At 38.4% G+C, this 22,231-nt stretch overlaps 1 protein-coding gene, 3 long non-coding RNA genes and 1 pseudogene across 5 annotated transcripts in view; 4 read left to right on the forward strand and 1 right to left on the reverse strand.

The window, feature by feature from the left end:
- Positions 1 to 16,073, forward strand: part of LOC146487916 (phospholipid-transporting ATPase ABCA3-like) — a 47,095-nt pseudogene extending 31,022 nt beyond the window's left edge. The window contains exons 15-17 of the transcript XR_014867636.1: positions 4,890 to 5,077; positions 7,058 to 7,228; positions 14,727 to 16,073. The product of XR_014867636.1 is annotated as a phospholipid-transporting ATPase ABCA3-like (transcript). The remainder of the gene's footprint in view (positions 1 to 4,889; positions 5,078 to 7,057; positions 7,229 to 14,726) is intronic.
- LOC146487914 (uncharacterized) overlaps positions 1 to 16,208 on the reverse strand; it is a 65,606-nt gene extending 49,398 nt beyond the window's left edge. Inside the window, exon 1 of the long non-coding RNA XR_014867728.1 lies at positions 16,071 to 16,208. This is a non-coding gene — a long non-coding RNA (uncharacterized LOC146487914). The remainder of the gene's footprint in view (positions 1 to 16,070) is intronic.
- LOC146487918 (uncharacterized) lies at positions 5,091 to 6,980 on the forward strand. The gene is made up of 2 exons (XR_014867739.1): positions 5,091 to 6,190; positions 6,335 to 6,980. It is a non-coding gene; the product is annotated as an uncharacterized LOC146487918 (long non-coding RNA).
- On the forward strand, positions 10,221 to 11,342 carry LOC146487919 (uncharacterized). Its single transcript, XM_085125801.1, has 2 exons — positions 10,221 to 10,668; positions 10,920 to 11,342. Exons 1-2 carry the CDS (start codon positions 10,629 to 10,631, stop codon positions 11,186 to 11,188), a joined length of 309 nt encoding a protein of 102 aa, XP_084981927.1. The 5' UTR covers positions 10,221 to 10,628; the 3' UTR covers positions 11,189 to 11,342.
- A 224-nt stretch (positions 16,209 to 16,432) lies between the features above and the next one.
- LOC146487920 (uncharacterized) lies at positions 16,433 to 17,089 on the forward strand. The gene is made up of 2 exons (XR_014867740.1): positions 16,433 to 16,979; positions 17,047 to 17,089. It is a non-coding gene; the product is annotated as an uncharacterized LOC146487920 (long non-coding RNA).
- Positions 17,090 to 22,231: the final 5,142 nt, after the last annotated feature.

Here is a 22,231-nt window from a genome sequence, read left to right on the forward strand (position 1 = left end):
ATAATTCCAAGAATGAAATGAACATTCGAATTTCGGTCAGTGTAAAATGCAGACTGCAGACTGCAGACTGCAGACTGCAGACTGGGGGTAAAATGAAGACTAGGGGTAAAATGCAGACTGAACACTGCAGACCAGGGGTAAAATGCAGACTAAATTATAAAGACTATCTTTTTAAAGTTACAGTCAATCCAGGTCACGCGTGAACAGTAATTCCAAGAATGAAATGAACATTCGAATTTCTCTCTGTAATGTCCGACGTGTGAATGAAATGTTGGACATCTCTCTGGAAGTCGTTCCGAAAAAGACGCATTAACTGAAAAAAAGATTCAAAATACTTGGGAAACAATTGTTATTCTTGAAATATTCAATTTTGCAATGCAAAGAAAAATTCATAGCTTTATATTGTCAATAAGCAAGGGAAATTTATACGGGAACTCTGAAATCTCGTTGGCGATTTTGAAAACTGACATGTATATGTAAATTTCAAAAGTCCGTTCAAATTTCAAAAATATCGTTCACGCGTGACCTGGGTTGACTGTAAAACACTCGAAGTGATTTTGGTCTGTATAGAAAGTTAATAAGTAAGTGTAGAATTCCAAAAAGATACATGTAGCGTTGTTAGCGAAAAAGGAATTTGAGGCTTACGAAAAAAACTTAGGATTTCATTGCGTGACTTTTGGGGACGGCGCGCTACTTCTTCCAATACTTTCAAAAATTATTTCTCCATGAATTCGCTTCGAAATAAAGAGAAAAACCGCTCAACAAGATATTTAAATGTTTTAGTTTTGAAAAAATAAAAATGCATTTGACGATGTGCTTTCGAAATATATCGGTGAATTTTAAAGTGCGCGGATGGATGCATTTTACTACCGTGCCGTGTATTATATTACGTTGTAAACAAACCGAGTACAGAAAACTCAAAAATTCGTATCTCGATAAATATATGTCCTATCGAGCTCATTTTTGTCTCTATAGAAAGCTGAGTAAATGTAGAATTCAAATATGAAAAGATTTCTGTTGCGCAGATAACGAGAAAGGAATTTAGCGCTTGCGAAAAAACCGTAGAAAATGAAAACAGTTCTCACGGTTTAAAATGAATGAATACTTTCCGGGATACAACCTGCCCAACCGAACAAAATTTAATTTAATTTAGTCTGCATTTTACCCCTGGTCTGCAGTTTTCAGTCTGCATTTTACCCCTAGTCTGCATTTTACCCCCAGTCTGCAGTCTGCAGTCTGCAGTCTGCAGTCTGCAGTCTGCATTTTACACTGACAGATTCGAATTTCTCTTTGTAATGTCCGACGTGTGAATGAAATATTGGACATCTCTCTGGAAATCGTTCCGAAAAGACGCATTAACTGAAAAAAAGATTCAAAATACTTGGGAAACAATTGTTATTCTTGAAATATTCAATTTTGCAATGTAAAGAAAAATTCATAGCTTTATATTGTCAATAAGCAAGGGAAATTTATACGGGAGCTCTGAAATCTCGTTGGCGATTTTGAAAACTGACATGTAAATTTCAAAACCATGTTCAAATTTCAAAAATATCGTTCACGCGTGACCCGGGTTGACTGTAATTTAGCGAAAAGTATGCGAACTCACAGTGAAAGATGTTCATTTCAGTTGACCTTCGACAATGGCAGCACATGTGTTGCGCTATTCGTCGACGTATAATGGACAGTCTGGTGAAATAATAATATATACCAAACTTTTTCATGCTACAAGGTAGGTAATGCTATACATGAAAGATAAATTGGAATTTTTCAGCCCGACTCATTTGCAAGCGTTTGACTTTGTGCTCTTGCCATGACCAAATTTGCATAACGAATTATATGAATGTGCCAACAACATGCAGGAACAGTTTGAACGAACGAGCTGTTTCAAATGTACTGTAGTTTGAATTTTACAGGCTATTGCTTTTACTGTTAGCGCGGATCTATGTTCTGCGAATTTTAATTTGATCATTGATCGGCGTTAACAATGAATAAATGAATGCATTCTTTGAAACGACTAATGGGTTCAATTTTCAAATAATCGATCCATTAATAGAGTCTAGGGGGGGTACGCTTGACCTGGTTCGACTGTAAATAATGTTTATAAATAAATTAATAAATAAATAAATATAAATAAATAAAGAGTAGTGGCTTAATACAGATTTAATGTATTTCAAAATAACAAATAATAATAATAATAATAATAATAATAATAATAATAATAATAATAATAAATTTAATACTTATATAGCGCAAAATTCATTATATGTATATGATCTAATGCACTTTACAATAAGTTAAAAAATATCTAAAAGAAACTGCAGGGAATATGATAGTTAAAACTACAAAATGGAACAAAATTATATTAACAATAAATTAAAAAGCGATAAGAAATCTATATGGTACATAGTCTAAAAATGCTTACGTAATTAAAGGGATACTCTAGACCCCAAAACAACTTTCCAAATTCAGAAAGCTTATGACCCAAATAAAAGATATTTACCAAAATTGGAGTTCGATCTCCGCTATTTTGCCTAGAAAAGCGAAAAGTTTCTCGTCACGGGGCTTGGGCCGAAAACCGGAAATGACGTAGAAAGAAGAACTCGCCAAACCTTTTCCGGTTAGATTCCCCTGGATTTCTTTAGCAAGATTCGGTAAATGGCTTGATTTTAAATTTCAAAATAAAATGTATAGTTCGTGATTTGAGGAAAATTCAATAATACGGTATCGATTTATGGTTGCTTGATGCTTAATTCTAGTAACAACGGTGAAGGTCTTAAAAATTCGCATTTCTTTCGGGTTTTGTACGGGTGGTTCGGACACACGCGATTCGATTTGTTTGCTAACCCCACGACCTCTGCTCACTTTTCTGAAGACTGTTCTCAACCAGAAATTATCACAGCTGTGTCTGTGGAAAGGTGAAAAGCTCACAAAACGCCATTTCAACCTTGTTTTAAAGAAGGACCATCAGAAAATAAGAGCATAGTCCCGATGGAGGACAGCACGTCCAATGAAGCCGCTCGCGCCAGACAGATTACAAAACAAGCTACTCCACCAGAACCAGCTAGGGTTCACTGTATGTTTGAAAAATAATAAGAAATTGTTATTGCAGTGCAGCCTGAAGACAACTAGCATTAGCCGATAATGATACTTAAGCTTACCTTTCGAACACGCGTAGTATCGCAGTTATTTCATTAACCTTGTTCAGTTCCTGTATGCGACTGTCATATATATTCGCTGTATACGTGGCGCGACAGGGCAAAATGACCAACAAAGGTGAACACCGTTTTCTAAATCAGCATAATTTCAAAGGTAAAGGCCTTATTTTGCTTTAAAATGGAAAACAATGAAAAATTGCCGGTATCATTACTTAGCGGAAAAAATCCCTGTAAAGTGAGCTCGAATGCAGTAGAACGCAATACGCAATATGGAAGGAAAGGTATAAACTCGTTTAATGCCCCAAAAGGCCCAGCACAACACAATGACTTCCGAATTTATTTATGGGCTTAGACTTCGTCGTAGTATTGCTGTTTGTACAGGTACCGCTCCTGTAAAGTGTGAATCGTTATAATGGAAGCTGCCCACATCTCCAAGCTTTCGCTGAGCTTTGTACGCTGTGTCTCTAACAGGCCAATTCCCGGGGTAAAATTTACGTGGATTTTTTTGAAAAATGTAACTAAACTGGATTTCAAATAACAACGCCGTACCATAAAAAGGAAACTTTAATGCTACTCAAAACGTATTCAATCGCCAATGAAATCTCATTGCGGATGTGAAATACACCGAATTTGCGATAGAATGCGTAACTGCCGCTCTTAAACACCTCTTCGCACTCGTTTTGTAGAGTCCGTAACCGAGTTCACTTCGCTGTTACACGGCTAAACACATACGACAGAGCGCCCTCATAGCTCTGCTAACATAGCTCCGTCGGCAATTTCGATTGTACCATTTTTTTCAGAAGAAAAACAGGCAAAATAACTACGCTAATCCCCAGAATCCATATTCTCTTCAGTGTTGTAAACAAGAGCGGTTCTTCATTCTACGTCATCGATCACGTGCTCCACTAAAGACGATTTTTACTTCCGGTCTCCAAAAAGGGGAAAATTTCGCCTTTCTCCGGCAATTTTCGGCCTTTTACTTTTTTCTTTTGTACTTTTTATGCCGTTTACCCTTTATTATAGTCCAAATGCTACCTTTTAAGCGAAAGTTGTTTTGGGGTCTAGAGTATCCCTTTAATGGTATGCTTGTTAAAAAAGATACGTTTTCAGTTGTTTCTTAAAAATATTTACACTACTTACAACCCTTAGGCTTTCGGGAAGAGAGTTCCATAAAAATGGGGCAGCTACCGAAAAGGCTCTGTCCCCAATAGTCTTGGCAGATCTAATTGCCGGGCGAGCAAATAAATTACTAAAATTTGATCTTAAATTATTAATAAATTGTAATAATACTAAATACTAATAATACTAAATACTAATTGTCTAATACTAAAAGAAGAACCTATCATGTACAAGTACAATGGTTTTAAAGTTGAAAACAAGAAATGAAAAGTTGAAAACTGCTTATAGGTGTAAGCTGAGCATTTTGCACACAACTCTCGTTCCATGTTACACATATATTTTCGAGTGTACGAGAAAGCGGTCAATACACTCTAAATGGTTAAAATCAGAAGGGATGCAGAATGAAAAATAAAATGCCTTTTGAGTTTGAACCTTGTAAGTCTTACTGGTGAACGCAGCTAAGTTTGTGAGGATAAAGGAAGTGATCCCTTAAGATGCAACGTCTTTATTTTGAAACATTCTCCTTACTAGTACTATAAGGAATTTGGAGAGAAAAGTAATGAGAATATGTATGTTGAACCTTCAATTGAACCTGCTTCGCTTGCTTATTTCCAGGTTCGACAGCGCATTGGTTATTGCCCTCAGTTTGACGCTTTGATTGACCAGCTGACCGGAAGAGAGCTACTTACTATGTACGCGCGACTACGGGGCGCACCGGAAGTCATTATAGCGGATGTTGTTGAAGAGCTTGTTCAGGCCTTGCTGCTTCAAGACCACGCCGATAAGTTGACCGGTTCATACAGGTATATACTCCAGGCTTCACTTGTGGTTTTATTTTTTCAATGAAGTGCAAATGCAACGTAAAGTAATTAAAGTAATTTAAAAGAAAGCAATTTATTTAATGTCAATAACATAAAGAAAGAGTGCTTGCGCAATCCCCCGAACCAGAGGCTTGTGACAAAGTACTTGACAATAATCCAGATCGAACTGGAATTTGAAAATGTTGGTTTTTGAGAAGAGCGGCAAACCGGAGTACCCGGAAAAAAGCCTCTCGGAGCAAGGACAAGAACCAACAGCAAACTCAACCCACTTCTTACGCCAAGTCCGGGTATCGAGCCCGGACCCCATTGGTGGGAGGCAAGTGCTCTCACTACTGCGTCATCCTAGTAAATATCCATCACGACCCATCTCCACTTCTTTTCAAACGGGCTCTACCTTTTACTTAGAGAAGGGAGGCAGTTAAAGCATAGAACGTAAAAAAAAAATCAGAACAGGAAAAAAGCTTAACAAGTATAACAATCATACACGCGTAACCAATTATGTAAGTAATGGTTTGAAGTAATCAAACTCAGTGACAAAAATATGTGTCTAGTTCTAAGAAATGTTGTAACAGTTGAGCCGGCAATGAAATATTCCTTCATTTAAAGACACTCAGTGGGACTGCAGGGAGAGCGCTTACCATTTAGCCGAAATTTTCGATTTAACCGGTTAAGATGCAAATTATCTTTCTAAACTTTCTGTTGCTTGTTCTTTTAGTTCTTTTAAAATTATCCTTTACCCTTCCTATAACCAAGCTCTCGTTGCCTATTACAACCCTGATGATCCTCGCTTGTTTAAATCGATATGCTTGATCTGTAAAGTGGCCCATAATTTAGGGAGGAAGATTACTTGTTGTTTTTAGACAATTGTAGTTTTCGTTTTGTTTTAGTGTTCTGTATCCTGGGCGCGCAGTAATTGGCGTTCCCTGTTGCGGTGTCCCCGCCTGAAATTGTGCGTATTTATGTACTATGGAGTGCTTTCACATGACGTCACGGTGACAATCTTGGTGTCCCAAAACAAAGAAATGGCGGCCATGTTGGTGTCCCAAACTAAACCTCTGGGAATTGAACACTATTTTTATGCAAATACTTTTGTTTGTTTCAGTAAACCAATATGGCCGGTAGTCACGTGAATGAAAACGTTCTATTGTGACATAATGTTTTTTTGTCCTTACCTTTTACCTTTGAATGTTTCATTTTAGTTCGATTTTTGTATTGTGATTTATTTTAGTCTTGGTGAAGTTCATAATAACAACTAATGGCACGTGAGGTTCAAACGGACTTCCTTTAGATGTATTCCCCTTTTTCCATTCCATCCGGTTGGAAAGGACATTACCGTTCCTTTTTCACAAAAACTTAATTTTAAAGCCATTTTGTTGTCTTCTTGTGCCGTCATTGCGCCATCACGTACGGTTTTTTTACCTACCAATGAGATTGCTTGTTTGCAATTGAAAACGAGATTCTTTGCTCAGATGGCAAAACGCCTTTCCATTTGACATGGAAAGTTTCTGAAATTTCCAACCGGACATTTTGACTCCATGGGAAGCCCCTCCAGTTGTCTTGTTTGTGTGGCAAGCCTCTGACAACTGTAACAAGAGCTATCAAGGATTAGTATAAATCTACTAGTGTTCTATCACGAATGCCGTTCTCTGATTGGCTACGCTACTCGCTATCTATTCTGTGATAGATAGTGAGTAGCGATTTTCAACAAAATGGCGCCCGCTTCTTCGCGTTTTCGAAGTGTCTGCGATGAGGAAATAGATAATTTACTTGTTTAGTTTTGAACGACTAGTAGATTTATACTAAAACAATTAGATTATTCGCTCTCGATTTCTATGCGTGATAGTTGATTCGGGCTTCGCCCTCATCAACTATCACGCGATAGAAATCTCGAGCTCATAATCTAATTGTTAAATAGTCACGTTAGTGCCAACAACTGATTTTATCCCACCCTCCCTTCCCCAGTGGCGGCAACAAGAGGAAGCTGAGTACTGCCGTATCACTAGTTGGGGACCCTCCGGTGGTGTTTCTGGATGAGCCCACCACTGGCATGGACCCAGTAGCGAGGAGATTATTATGGGATGCATTATCACGTGTTCGTGCAGATGGACGGTGTATCGTGATTACGTCACACAGGTAACCTTGGAGTGCAAAGCTCTACTTATGGCGCTCGTTTTTCACCAGACACATTTTTGTTGGTTTGACTTTGTTTCTATCTAATTTTTATGCAGAACAGCTCCATTCAGAGGGATTATTCTTTTTAAGGTTCACTTTCAATAACAGGCGATTTGATGTTGACAAACGCTTTGGACATGAAACAATAAGCCATTTCCGAGTTGCTTTGAACCTTGTTATGAAAGCGAGGCTTCGTGCAAAGTTTTTATCATGAATGCAAGGCATTTTATTTTTTGAAGAATTTTTTTCTTGTCAAAGTCCTCTCCCAGGTGGCCCCATTCTGTGTGATTTATTGTCCTATAAACCGACAAAATAGATTCACGCTGGTCACAGTTTAAGAGGAATTCTCCAGGAAAGTGAAGCAAAGTTGGAAATGAAAATTTTTTACCCTCCTTCATTTTTTGTGTGGAGGTAGGTTACCTGGAGGGATGAACAAAAACAGCCTTATTTGGATTGGCAGGTGTGTCGTTGCCATGGTAACCGCACTTGATGACGTCGGCCTGAGGTCTATGTTTTGACCAAAAAATTCACTCTCAAATAGTAAAAATAAACGAGGCTGGTTCTCGAGTGCATGTGAACCAATTCAAATGAAATTCGTACAGATGGTAGAGGCACTCTCCCAGTTATAAAATTTGCCGTTAAAGTATTTTGGGTGTTATAATCAAGAAGACAATGTTCGTATTACTATGTTGCCTGTCGGCCATTTTGACAAGCAGGAAAAACAAGCACAACCATATTCGTAATTTCTCCGAAAGTACTATTTCCCAAAAAACCAAATTAGCAGCAGAGCTTACATAGATATTGAAGTTTATAAATATCATAAAATCTATTTGGGGAAAGTTGTATTCTGGCCATGGGTGTCGAAGACATCCGAGGTAAGTTGCTAAAATTGCAAAATTGGAAATGTTGAGGGTTCCAGTATTTGGCTCAAACCGGCTTTAGATAGAGAATATCAGCTTCAGAGGTTTTTTCATTCATCGTATCTGTTATCTACATTTGATTGATTAGGTTTTGGCCAACGAATTTGATGAAATATAAATTGAAACAAAGCCTACCTTGCAACTTTTGGGAATTTCTTCAGGATGCTTTTGTCGTAGAGGATGGGTCTCTCATCAGTTCGCTCGCTCCATTTTCTTGACCAAATCTTGCACAGACTCTAGCGGAAAGGACAAATCTAACTGGCTAACCTCGCCGAACATCTACTTTTAGACCAAAGATGATGATGCATTAACCCGAATAAAGAACAGTCGAACAGGTCATTACACAGTCGTGTGTCGAGTCTCGAAATAATTCATCAATACAATCCATCCAGGAAGATAAATAGTTGCATCAAGATCACAGCTAAGCCGCATGTCTGCGACGATTCTGAATTAAGAGTCATTGTCTGAGAAAACCAGGCAGAGGTGAAAGATGGGGGTCGGCCGATTTCCTTCAAACTTTCACCATTTAATGTCTGTCCGAAATGATAATGAATGATGCTATTTAGCAATTCTCTTGCTGTTGCGTTTCGTAGTTTGACCACCCCCCCTGGTTTTGACCCTAACTGACCCTGATGTCACGCAAAATATATGCAGAATTTGAAGCTCAATAAAGTATATTTCGCCTCATTTCTGTGGACTCATATCGATTTCTTGTATTTTTTATCGTCTAAAAAACGTTGTTAAAGGAAAATATCCCGACTTAACATAAAACTTAATTTTTTATGGAATTTTGCAATTTCCTTGCGATCGCAAAAATGTCTTGGGCCAAATGTGAGGCAATTTCGAAACTGTTTTTCTCAGAGGTGCGGCGTTCCTTTCCAAACATTTCTTGATATTTTTTAAGCCAAACATCTGTTCTCCCAAAATCAGCAAACTCTAACTTGAGCCATTAAAATGCGTTTGCATGAGCCACGCTCGAAGTCAAAGATGACTCGGTATTTTTGCTAATAAAGTTCCACAGCGGGTTTTTCTCGGTTTTTCTTTATTTCATCTTCTTCTTTTTTGGATTTTTCTTTTTTGTTTTTGGATAAACTCGATGAAACTATCCTAACTCTTCGAGGTAGAACTTCCCTGGAAGTTCGCCTTGAGTGACGCTTTGGGCAGGAATAACATCAAATTAGTGTTAGCTCACACTTGATTTGATTATGCGTGACATGTCACGGTATTTGACAATTGTCAAACGTGATCACAAACGGAACACATTTCCCACTTTTTTTTTACATTTGCATTTTAAACTTGGTAACAACAAGCATTTCCCTGAAACTATATTAAGTCTTGGAGTCAGTCTGTCGTTGATAATTGTTAATTGAAATAAAAACAGCATCAAATACCTGTGAAACTTGCCACGGCAAAAGAAGCTCCGGTATGTTCGTTACATAACAGACAATTGAAAGAACAACAAATCTTTCTTCTGTGCTCTTTCTGGTCTGTGGATCCGCCTTGTGGCGCTGAAGGTGTTAGTTTGAAGATTTGTCCCTTGCTATCCTGTACACGAGATATTGAATCGCACTGGCTCGTCAGTCTTGGTTTGGGAAGAAAGCGTGGCGCGATCTCCGCCGAAGTCGATTTGATTCTCAACAGAGCAGGTAAATTTGATGTCCCTGAAGATGAGAAGGAGGAATGACTGTTTGCCCCAGACATCACAAGAACCTTACAACAGACTAGACCGGCCGATAACGGACTACATGTATGTGTTGCCACCCAAGTTGTAAGGGACAATGAAAGTGCATTAAATACACAAACCCGACGAGTAAATGGCAAGATGTCACAAGGCATTTTTGAGCTGCATAACGCTGTTGTTCCCATCGGTTCAGGTTCGTGACTGACTGCATACTAGACTCATTTAAAAAATATAAACAACATACCATTCACGGCCGTGGGAACCGAACGCGAAGTTTCGGACATTTGTTTTGTTTACATTTTGTTCCGCGGAGCCTTAAACAGGAAAACCAATCTTAACCTCCATGCTAGCTATTGTATTTTGATATAGTTTAAAAGCAGCTTTTGCTTGGAATTTGGAATAAAAGCGGGCAACATTCTACCTCATTAAAGTGTCTCTCAAATATATATTAAATATTTCATATCCATCAGACGAAACTAGTTTTATTTTATACCAATAATACATTATATTTTTTTTTTACAAGGAATCATGATTTTTGGTATAAAACAAAACTAGTTTCTTCTCATGAAAATGAAATATTAAATATATAATTGAGAAACACTTAAATGGGGCAGAATGTTTCCCGCCTTTATTCCAAAATTCCAACTAAAAGCTGTTAAAATACAATAGTGTAGCATGGAGGCCAAGATTGGTTGTCCTGTGATACGACTAATTTGAGGCGGCATAATGCGACTCTGCGGAACAAAAGTAAACAAAACAAATGTCCGAAACTTCGCGTTCGGTTCCCACGGCCGTAAATGGTGATGTTGTTTATATTTTTTAAATGAGTCTAGTATGCAGTCAGTCAGTTAACATAAAACGAACCTGAACCGGTGGGAACAATAGCGTTATGCAGCTCAAAAATGCCTTGTGACATCTTGCCATTTACTCGTCGGGTTTGTGTTTTACCCTTTCGTTGTCCCTTATAACTTGGGTGGAAACACATAGTCTGTTTTCGGCCGGTCCAGTCTGTTGTAAGGTTCTTGTGATGTCTGTCTCTTCTCATCTTCAGGGACATCAAATTTACCTGCTCTGTTGAGAATCAAATTGGCTTCGGAGATCTTTGAACCGGTCGCGCCACGCTTTCTTCCCAAACCAAGACTGACGAGCCAGTGCGATTCAATATCTCGTGTACAGGATAGCAAGGGACAAATCTTCAAACCAACACCTTCAGCGCCACAAGGCGAACCCACAGACCAGACAGAGCACTTCAGATTTATGGCGGAACCCAACGCATTACAGAAGAAAGATTTGTTGTTCTTTCAATTGTCTGTTATGTAACGAACATACCGGAGCTTCTTTTGCCGTGGCAAGTTTCACAGGTATTTGATGCTGTTTTTATTTTAATTAACAATTATCACCAACAGACTGACTCCAAGACTTAATATAGTTTCAGGGAAATGCTTGTTGTTACCAAGTTTAAAATGCAAATGCAAAAAAGTGGGAAATGTGTTCTGTTTGTGATCACGTTTGACAATTGTCAAATACCGTGACATGTCACGCATAATCAAATCAAGTGTGAGCTAACACCAATTTGATGTTATTCCTACCCAAAGCGTCACTCAACTAAATCTTCCAGGGAAGTTCTACCTCGAAGAGTTAGGAAAGTTTCATCGAGCTTATCCAAATACAAAAAAGAAAAATCCAAAAAAGAAGAAGATGAAATAAAGAAAAACCGAGAAAAACCCGCTGTGGAACTTCATTAGCAAAAATACCGAGTCATCTTTGACTTCGAGCGTGGCTCATGCAAACGCATTTTAATGGCTCAAGTTAGAGTTTGCTGATTTTGGGAGAACAGATGTTTGGCTTAAAAAATATCAAGAAATGTTTGGAAAGGAACGCCGCACCTCTGAGAAAAACAGTTTCGAAATTGCCTCACATTTGGCCCAAGACATTTTTGCGATCGCAAGGAAATTGCAAAATTCCATAAAAAATTAAGTTTTATGTTAAGTCGGGATATTTTCCTTTAACAACGTTTTTTAGACGATAAACAATACAAGAAATCGATATGAGTCCACAGAAATGAGGCGAAATATATTTTATTGAGCTTCAAATTCTGCATATATTTTGCGTGACATCAGGGTCAGTAAGGGTCAAAACCAGGGGGGGTGGTCAAACTACGAAACGCAACAGCAAGAGAATTGCTAAATAGCATCATTCATTATCATTTCGGACAGACATTAAATGGTGAAAGTTTGAAGGAAATCGGCCGACCCCCATCTTTCACCTCTGCCTGGTTTTCTCAGACAGTGACTCTTAAGTCTTTGGCTAAATCGAGTCGTACATTCCGTGGTGCACGATTGAGAAGCGAAGACATCGTTGTTTACGACCTGTTTATGACCAAACGTATGTAGACCGGAAATGCGAGGAGCAAAACTGCTGACTGGATGTACTTTAAAATGCGATATATGCGCTTTTTGCTTGTTTGTTTTTGTAGCTTCAGATAAAGCGACATTGTCGCAATGGCATGGCCTCTTCTTTAGATATTTTTGGTACAATATACCATTGATAGAGGAATAAAAGGGCGACATTTTGATCCGCTTTTATGACTGTTTTACAGAATAAAGAGGACAAAATAAAAGCGCTTCACTGATCGTTTTACGCAACCATATAAGCCGCCCATGTTTCCTGGGTTTGTTTGTTTTTTTAATTCATTGCTTATTGGATGTTAAGGATGGCCTGCATGTAAGATACGTCGCTGATGTGGGGCATTAGCGTACGCATTAGAAGTTACGAAGTTGAATTTTTTGGCCCACCTCTCCTCCAGAAATAAATAAGTCTTCTCCAGGCCGAGAAATTTTCACATTCAGTACCTAATACCTGCCCAGATTTTGGCATTCTTTCTGTTTGTTTATTTATTTGTTTGTTGTTTTGTTTTTTGTTTTTTTGGTGGGGGGAGGAGTGACCGGAAGTAAATTTGTGCCGTCGATCAAAAATACTGTAAGGGAAATTTGCATATCGTCGTACGAAGGAAAATATCCTGGTCGGGACAATGGGAAGTTGTTCTTTTTCAAATCCCAAAAGGGACGTTTGTGAATGCAGTGGAAACAATATAAAACTCAATGAATGTCAAAGGGATATTTCCAGGCACGTGCAAGCCTACGGATTTGGTAAAACCGCGATGAAATCAGCGACGAAATGGATCTTATTCTTTGCCGGCCAGGTACGTAAATGTAACATTTCACGTACGAATTTTTCATTCTCTTGTCACGAATAGTTAATCATAACTGAATTTGTAATTGCATTTTCACAGTCTAAAAAGCAATCTTTTTTTTGGGTGCCATGGCTATTATGATCTTCACCCAAGCTTCAGTTCAACTTCATTTCCTTTGTTTTTGTTTTCATTTGGTTTTTCGGTTTTCATTTTTGTTTTGTTTTGGTTTTTTTTTTTTGGCTTTTTTCACCATTGCCATTGTAAAACAACCCCATTACAAGAGGATATCATTACACTTACGTCCCGTGTTACATCCCATTACATTGTGTTACATCCGGTCAGCAGTCGTGCTTCTCGGACGTCCGGCCTATGCGTTCAGTTTATTCACCATTCTTGGCTTGTCGACTATCGCAATATCTGACTCAATTTTAGCCAAAGACGTTACTTTGGATTGTTCAAAGGCATGTATTTGCTTTGTACATTGATTTCGACACGTTTGCTTTACTTCTTGGTTGGATAATATTGATGAATTTAGGTGCTCGACGGCAGAAATCGCAAGTATTACTACCATGTTTTGGACCTTGTCAACTATTCTTTGTCAAGTGTATGCGGGCTACTTGTATCATCATCTCTGCTCTGAAACACGGCAAACTGGATATTCGATGGGAGTAACTGTTAGATTAGAGTCTGCGCTAGATTTGGTAAAAAAAACGGAGTGTACGAAGGAGAGACACCGGAGAGGACCACGCGACGAAAGCATCCTGAAGAAATTCCCAAAACCTTTAAAGGTAGGTTTTGTATCAATTTATATTTCATCAAATTTGTTGGCCAAAACCTTATTTACTAAATGTAGGTAGCAGAAAAGATAACAAAAGATACTTTTGAAGCTGATTTTCTCTCTCTAAAGCCTGTTTGAGCCAAATACTAGAGCCCTCACAATTACCAATTTTGCAATTTTTTGCAATTTGTCCCAGGTGTCTTCAGCACCCATGGCCAGAATATAGTTTTCCCCAAATAGATTTTGTGATATTTAGAAATGTCAATAACTGTGTAATCTCTGCTGCTAATTTGGTTTATGTGGAAAGAGTACTTTCAGAGAAATTACGAATATGGTTGTGCTTGTTTTTCCTTCTTGTTTAAATGGCTGACAGGGAACATAGTAAGACGAGCATTTTCTACTTGTTTATAAAACCCAAATTATTTTAACGGCAAATTTTATAAACTGGAAGAGTGGCTCTACCATCTGTATGAATTTTATTTGAATTGGCTCACATGCACCCGAGAACCAGACTCGTTTACTTTTACTTTTTGAGAATGGAACTTTTGCTCAAACATGGTCCTAAGGCCAACGTCAACTAGTGCGGTTGCCATGGCAACGATACATCTGCCGATCCAAACATGGTTGTTTTTGTTTAACCCCCAAGGTAACCTACCTCCACACAAAAATTGAAGGGGGGTTAAAATTTTTCATTTCCAACTTTGCTTCACTTTCCTGGAGAATTGCTCTTAAATTCTCAAGGGTGGGGATCGAAAGACACTACAAATGCCTCGCATCTTCCCGCAGATCCCCTCCCTTGGCTACCACCCGAAAGATTTTTTTACTGTTTCAGGATTTTTAGCATTTGCTGCCACAATTATCGGTTAATTACTTTGCTTAATTTTCAGCATGGAAGAATGTGAAGCTCTGTGTACTCGACTTGCGATCATGGTAAACGGACGATTCAAGTGCCTGGGAAGTCCACAGCATCTTAAAAACAAGTTTGGTCAGGGATACACTCTTCTAGCGCGCATGTCCAGGGATACTGTTGACACCAGACCGCTGAAACAGTTTATTGAAGACTCATTTCCTGGCAGCGTGTTAAAGGACGAACATCAAGGCATGGTCCATTATCACATCCGCAACACTAATGTAACGTGGGCTCAGCTGTTTGGCACAATCGAAAGAGTCAAGTTAAATTTCAACATTGAGGATTACTCTGTGAGTCAGACCACCTTAGAACAAGTGTTTTTGAACTTTGCTCGAGGACAGAGAGCGGAGGACGAGTGATTGTGTCCTGCATGATATACAATAGCAATCTCTCTTGATATTAGTTTTTTAAAAAAAGCATTCTTTTATAAGAAAAATTTATCATTGAAGATTTTATTCCAGCTTTAGGCAAAAACGTTCATTCAATATATTTCCTCTTTTGTCTTTATGTTAATTTTTTTTATATTAATTCTTGTAATTATTTATTATGTCCAGCATTTTAGGCAAGTGAAAAACGCATGTTTTTTTTTTTCAGACTTCAGATATAGCCCACAGGCCATGCTGAGCACCTTGTGTGGCTATTAATGCACTATAGAGCACAAGAAAGTTTTTTATTGCCATAATGATAACGAGCATAATAATAATAATAATAATAATAATAATAATAATAATAATAATAATAATAATAATAATAATAATAATAATAATAACAGTTTATCGATTTATATTACGTAGTTATCAATAGAAATTTTCAGCTGCGTCTTGCAAACAGCAGAAAAGAAAGATACGACAGAAAATACAGGTAAATTTAAATTATATGAAAAGTAATTAGATATAAGATATGTACACAATTTGGTAGGGGAGGGGAAGAAGGGAAGTTAAAACAACCTTATAGAAAGTTATATATCTATTACAAAGAGGAAGGTTGTTCCAGAACTTAGGCCAGCCACCTGAAAGGATATATCACCCAAGCATAGCAAGAGTCTTTTTAGACCTGCATGTCGACAGTTAACTTAGAACTATATACCACTATCGTTATACGTATATATTTTTCGCTTTCTTTTTGGTACGCTTTTTAAGTGGTCGTTGAGTGACAGCTTCCAAGCGCGAACATGATAAACGAAACAACAGTAAAACAGTGAAGCCTTCAAGATTGGGCTGTATTTTCGTCAAGAGTGTAAGGCCCCATCTACACGTACACGTTTACCTTGGTAAAAGTATATTTTTTGTGTGTTTAGGCCTCCCGTCCACACTTAAACGACGTTAACGATCTCTGTAAACGGATATTTTCGAAAACGCCCGCCAGAGTAGATAAATTTGTAAACGCACAAAAATGCACGTTTATCTACTCTTGTGTGGACAACACAACTTGTAAACGCTTACGTCACAGAGCATGTACGCATGCTCAGTCAAGATTTCATGGGAATTCTGGTTCCCAGGCGACCTCACTTTATCCTTCCTATCGTTTACGTGTGGATAGGCGTAAAACGATACGTTGTATCGTTAACAATATATCGTTAAAGAACGTAAACGTATACGTGTGGACGGGGCCTAAGTTTCTAAAGAAGCTGTTGTGCGGCTTCGATGGGGGGGGGGGGGGGAGGGAAGGGGGGAGCATGGGAACGAATATTTGGTTTTAAAATCAAACATGTATTTTCGTCAATCGAGCTAGTTTTGGTCCTTAAGAAAATTTTGCCACAAATGTAGTATGTTTTAACCGAAACAAATTTCTTATCATCCCGTTTAAGGTAAAACTTACTGCACCTGTGGTAACTATTTACTGTCAAAGCAAGACACGTGCGTTTTGAAGTTCTGGAACATTTCTTTGCCGTTAGCTGCCAATTATAAGCCACAATGTGCAATAGGCCATTTTGCAGTCGTGTGCTTAGTGACCTGCCCTTGGATTGGAAGCGAGGTTGACCTTGTTTTGATACAAACCTCACTGCTTTTCATATGTAAATGCAAACTAGTTAGCATAAAAACAGCATGATCTACATATATGAAAGCAGTGAGGTTTGTATCAAAAGAAGGTCACCCCCAGCCTCGCTTCCAATCCAAGGCTAGGTCACTTAAAACACAACTGTAAAATGGGCTGTTACCAAATGGATGGACTTTGTTTTAAGGAACGTGGGCACAGTTACGCCACATAGGACAAAGTAGGCGAGTTTGAAGTAATAAATCAAACACGAGGAACACTGTGTTTTATCCGATTTCCAGACACCTAGAAGTTTAAAATAGAATAATTTTTTTAGAAGATTTTAAACTGTAAAATAGAGGGTAACAGCATAAATTAAATTCGATTTAGCTATAATGCGAAATATGAACTAGCACAGTAAATCAATGGAACCACTAGAAAATACGAAACATGCCTTGAATTCTGGTTGTCGCTATGAACTCGAATTTAAGTTCACCTACCTATCAGTTTTGCTTGAATAAGGCAGTATTCATTTGCTTATGGATTTCTAAGTCTCTTCTTTCTAGAATAATCCATTTAATTTTTGTAATAAGTTCGAAATAAATATTAGAATGTTTAAATTACTAGTTTTTTACAATAAATAATTGAAAAAAAAAATTGTCAAATACTTGTCAAATGTTCGTGGCTAGTCTGACACGGCGTTTCGTCTCGGCCAAGAGACTCTTCCGAGACCTTCAGAATTTATAGGCAAACTCGTGGAGCATCCCGCCTAAAGTCCCGTTCGCAAATTCAAGATGTTGTATATTCTGAAGGTCTCTGAAGAGTCTCTTGGCCGAAACGCCGCATCGGACCAGCCACGAACATTTCACAAGTATTATTTTTTATTATTTTGAAATAAAAAGGTGACTATTGAAAATACTAAAATCTGCTGTGATCAGCGTGCCTGTGTTCTTCGTTCTCGGTCTCATGAACTCGCTTTTTAATCAGCTGTGTTCCGTGCCTGAAAAGCAACAATTGGAATACAAGGGGTATCAATCAATGGATCATTTAACCTTTGCTTAAATGCTGATGCGCTTTACCTAACAATATATGAGATTCTTTCTTAAATTCAGTTTTTCTTTTCGTTGAATGAATGGACTTTGCTGGAAACGCGAAGTTTCAAATCTTAGAAGAACCTCCTCCGATTTCGTTGCCGCCTAAATAGGTGAAATGTTTGGTGTTTTTAGCGTCTACAGCGTTCGAACCACCCTTATCCCCAGGGGGGGTGGGTGTTCTGTCGTGAATTGCAATACCTGTCGTGAATTGTAATAACAGTTGTCGTGAATTGTAATACCTGTCGTGAATTGTAAAAACGGTTGTCGTGAATTGTAATAACGTATCTATCGTGAATTGTAATAACCTGTTGTCGTAATTTGTAATAATCCGAGCTGTCGTGAATTGTAATACCACGTTGTCGTGGAATTCGAGCATTTTGGTGACGTTTTACCTGAAAAAAGTTTTTTTATTTAGCGAAAAGAAAAGCATTTTAATATTTTCTTTGTTGTAATTTTATTTTTGAACAAGAGTGAGTACAAATAAAGATTGAAGAATGATTGTTGTTTGCTCACTGCCTCTTTCCTTTTTGCCTGAAAGCAAACAACTGCTTATTCACAACCTTGTCCGAAGGGTCCTCGCGAAATTCAAAATGGGCAGCCATAGTTGATCCCGGGGAAAGAGTAGCCGCTCGCCATTTTGAATTTCGTCAGTACCCTTGAGACGACATTAACTTGTTCACACTGGCTTCGATTTGTGACGTCATCTCAAGACAACACCTGATTTATCAACCTCGTTCCCAGGGTCTCTCTTCTTCCCGCCCCAGCGAGAGAGAGAGAGAGACCCTGGTTGGAGCTGGTCACGTGACAGCACACGACAAACTTCTCCCCAGTCGGGGTACACTCGCTCAATTATTTTATTCGCAAGAGGCGATCAGAGATTTTCAAGCGGATGCGATTTAAGCAAGCGAAATGCGAGAGATTTGGCGCAGTTTCATGCCGTCTGCAAAAATCGTATATTAAGTACAATCTAGGGAATTTCAAACGGTCATTGAAGCAGAGGTTTATCATAAATTCTACAACTTGAACCGGAGTAATTTATCTACACTAGTTGGAACTGATTCCATGAATTCTACCAGAAATAGCATTTATTCAAGCTTAAACTGCGGTAATAAGTACATCTTTTGCTCTATAAAATGAAATGTAGTTCATAGAAAATTCTTTCAGTAACAGCATTAGAATTCGTCACTCACAAGAAAATACCAATACATTCTTCTTGTTAATAGTAATCTGTTTATTTACATGTAATTCGCGAAGCACAATATTGAATATTTATTTGGTCACCGATTTCCTGTGATTAAATACACTGTAAATACATTGTTTTCGATCACAATCAGCGCTCTGAGCTCAATATTTTTTGTTTAACTACGTCTTAAAGTCAAGGACATAGGGAATAAACTAAGATGAAAAGTACCTTTGAATTATATTCACACGCAGCTTGCTTCAGTCCGTTGGTATTTCTGAACACTTCGCCTGCTTACATTCTAGTGCCAAAAATTCTTGGTGTTCCATTCGGCAATATTAAAATTGATCTTCTTTCCCATTTCACCCCATTTGGAGCTCTGTTAAAAGGCGTAAAGCCAGTGATACCTCTGTTCTAAATCACCATGCCTGTTTAGGTTTTGACTCAAGCGTCCTCCATCGTCTATCGGTTTCCCTCTGGCGTCCCGAAACGTTACGACTGTCTCTAAAATAATTCTTTTGGATTAACAACACTCTACCTGAGTGGAAGAAACGTGAACCTCTTCCAGGTCTCAAGTGAGCGTGTGATGTAAAAATGCTTGGTTGTAAAACCGCTTGTTGTCGTAAAGTTCGATCGTTCGTAGCTGGCTTCTCCGTCCTTCTGAGAAAGCGACAACTGCATACTCTACTACCCCTCCCTAACGACAAATTGTGTCAAGCACCCAGATTTTGGGTGCCACGTGACCAGCTCCAGCCAGGGTCTCTCTCTCTCTCGCTGGGGCGGGAAGAAGAGAGACCCTGGGAACGAGGTTGCTGATTTATGCTCAAATATAACGGTGACGTCATAACTCTTACCAGACAGTCACATTTAAGGAGCGTTCACACGAGAAGCTAAAGTTTTCAAGCTCGTGTTGTACTGTAGGCCTAGCGTTTTAACAATTGTTTCACGAGAGCGCGTTGGGTATAAGACGATAGACAGCGAACAAGGCTCGTTGTGCCGAGTTAGCTATAATCATCGCGTATCTAACAAACGCAAAAGGAGTAACTGGGTTAGCAACAACCAGAAAATTAAGCAATATTTTCTTTTCTCGCTGGCAACAAGGCTTACCATAATTGTGATTGATTAATCAATCAATCAATCAATCAATCAATCAATCAATCAAATACCTGGAATTTCATTATCCAATGATCCAGTTTTTAATAATTCTCATTATTAATTACAAACTGTATCCTTTAATGCAATTCCAGGGATTTGATTGGTTTAGCGGCCATGGTATATGAGTACTATACCATACCCAAGAAAGAGCGACCAATAAATTGTCTTCTGGTTGTTCTTGCAAAACAAAATCAGCAAGATCTAGCAATATTTTTTTATTGTTTTTAATAAAACAATTAGTTGAATCAAGCTTGTTGGATATGACATGATTATAGCCAACTCGGCGCTTCGCGCCTCATTAGCTATCTATCATCTCTTATCCAACGCGCGCTCGTGGAATAATTGTTAATTATACACGTTATCTGAATGCCTCTGAAGCCGAGTGACAACAACGTATACAAGTAAGTAAGCCAAACATGAATTTGGTCTTATACAACCGGCCTCTCCTCAATCCTCACTTAGTGTGCTAGGGCTCGACTAAGTGACGTAATCGTTACCGAGTTCCAGTTTTCAATTATTTTAAGTAATAATTAGAGTACTGGGCTGAGTTGCTCGAAGCATGCTTAGCGCTAACCATTGGTTAAGAGGTATTAAAACCTATAGGTTGTCATGGTATTTAACCCGGGTTAGCGCTAACCATGCTTCGAGCAACTGGGCCCTGGCTGCCTGGAATAACCATAGGGGCTAGTGGAGCCATGCAGCCAGTTGACATCAGTATTAAATAGAAATAAAATACAGGTCAGCAAGAAAGCTGAAGCACTAATGCACACATAAAAAGAAAAAGAGGAGAGGAAAACGCTAATTCTACGCTATGAGGGAAGTCTAGAATAGTTAACTTTAAATATGAATACAAAACAGTAATATTAGAAGAGCACACAATAGCTATGGCAACTAATAACAAGCTATATTAAACTATAGCAGAAAAAACATTAAGGCTTGGAAAGGTGACAAAAATAAACAAAAGACTAATTTACAGCTAATTTGCGAAACAACACAACTGCCAATAAGAATACAAGAAACTAATAATATTTGAAAAGATCGCTTTTTACTGATTCCTTCAAGTTTCAAATAAAGAGGGTTTTTGAATTTTCACTAATTGAGTTCCATAGTTCTGTCTTTTATTGACTTGTGGGAAGAAAGTATCAAACGCAGAAGGAAATTTTGTGAAATTTATACATAACGACTGCAATATTAAGAAAAACAAAGGTCAGGCAGTTTAACAATTATATTAAAGTGTTTGAAAATTGGACTGGAATGCGCATGAAATTTAGAGAAAGTCGTCATTCGCATTGCTCTCTTTTGTATAAAATGAACAAGGACTGGCTAGTAGAAGAATAGGTGTTATCCCAAGCTGCAAAACGTGTTATAACGTCTTGAAAACTTGAGGTACACCCAACACTTCGGTGGATACCTGTTGCGGCGGAAGGATTTCCGCGCCTAAGAAATTCGGACTTTCGTAACGCTAAAAAAATTTTTTTTTTTTTCATTTTCAAAGCTGCAAATGTGTCGTGAAAATTGCGAATAAAGGTCAGCTAGAATTTTCCTACAGCCGACAACAGCTCTGCAAAGTTTGTTGTTGAGTCTCGTTCCTACTCTCGTTCTTACTCTCGTTCCTTTTCTCCGGGTTCTCCGGTTTTCCTCCCTCCACAAAAACCAACACTCCCAAATTCCAATTCGACCTGGAAACAATGGATGTAAGAGCCACTCTGTGGAAGCCACTGAAATTTCCATTTATTGTTTATTTTATAAAAGTTTCAGCCACTTTTCAGCTTAATTTTTAGCTAAAGCATCCCACCCCTATTAACATGGAGCGAAAACGATAGGTTACCATAGCTTAAGGTCATCTTTTTACCCTCAAAATAATTTCCACACAGATGTTAGTATTGTCTTCTCCTTGCTGTCTCAAAAGTTTTCAAAAAACCCTCATACCAGGAATAACCCTGGCATTTGACTGTGTACCGTCTGCATGGCCTGAGGTGTGAGGGATTTATCGTCTCTAAGAGGAGGGGAAATTTGAATGGTAATTATGCTGTGGCCTCTCTCTCTCTCTCTCTCTCTCTCTCTCTCTCTCTCTCTCTC

This window comes from Pavona decussata, unplaced genomic scaffold (assembly GCF_977016875.1).
Source record: "Pavona decussata unplaced genomic scaffold, jaPavDecu1.1 SCAFFOLD_12, whole genome shotgun sequence".
Taxonomy (NCBI): Eukaryota; Metazoa; Cnidaria; class Anthozoa; order Scleractinia; family Agariciidae; genus Pavona; species Pavona decussata.

What these genes read in the sequence shown, in the direction of transcription:
- LOC146487919 (XM_085125801.1), top strand. Translation starts at nt 10,629, where the DNA reads ATGTCCGAAACTTCGCGTTCGGTTCCCACGGCCGTAAATG. An exon ending in GGTTCCCACGGCCGTAAATG is followed by an intron (nt 10,669 to 10,919) that starts GTGATGTTGTTT and finishes TCTCATCTTCAG; the next exon opens with GGACATCAAATTTACCTGCT.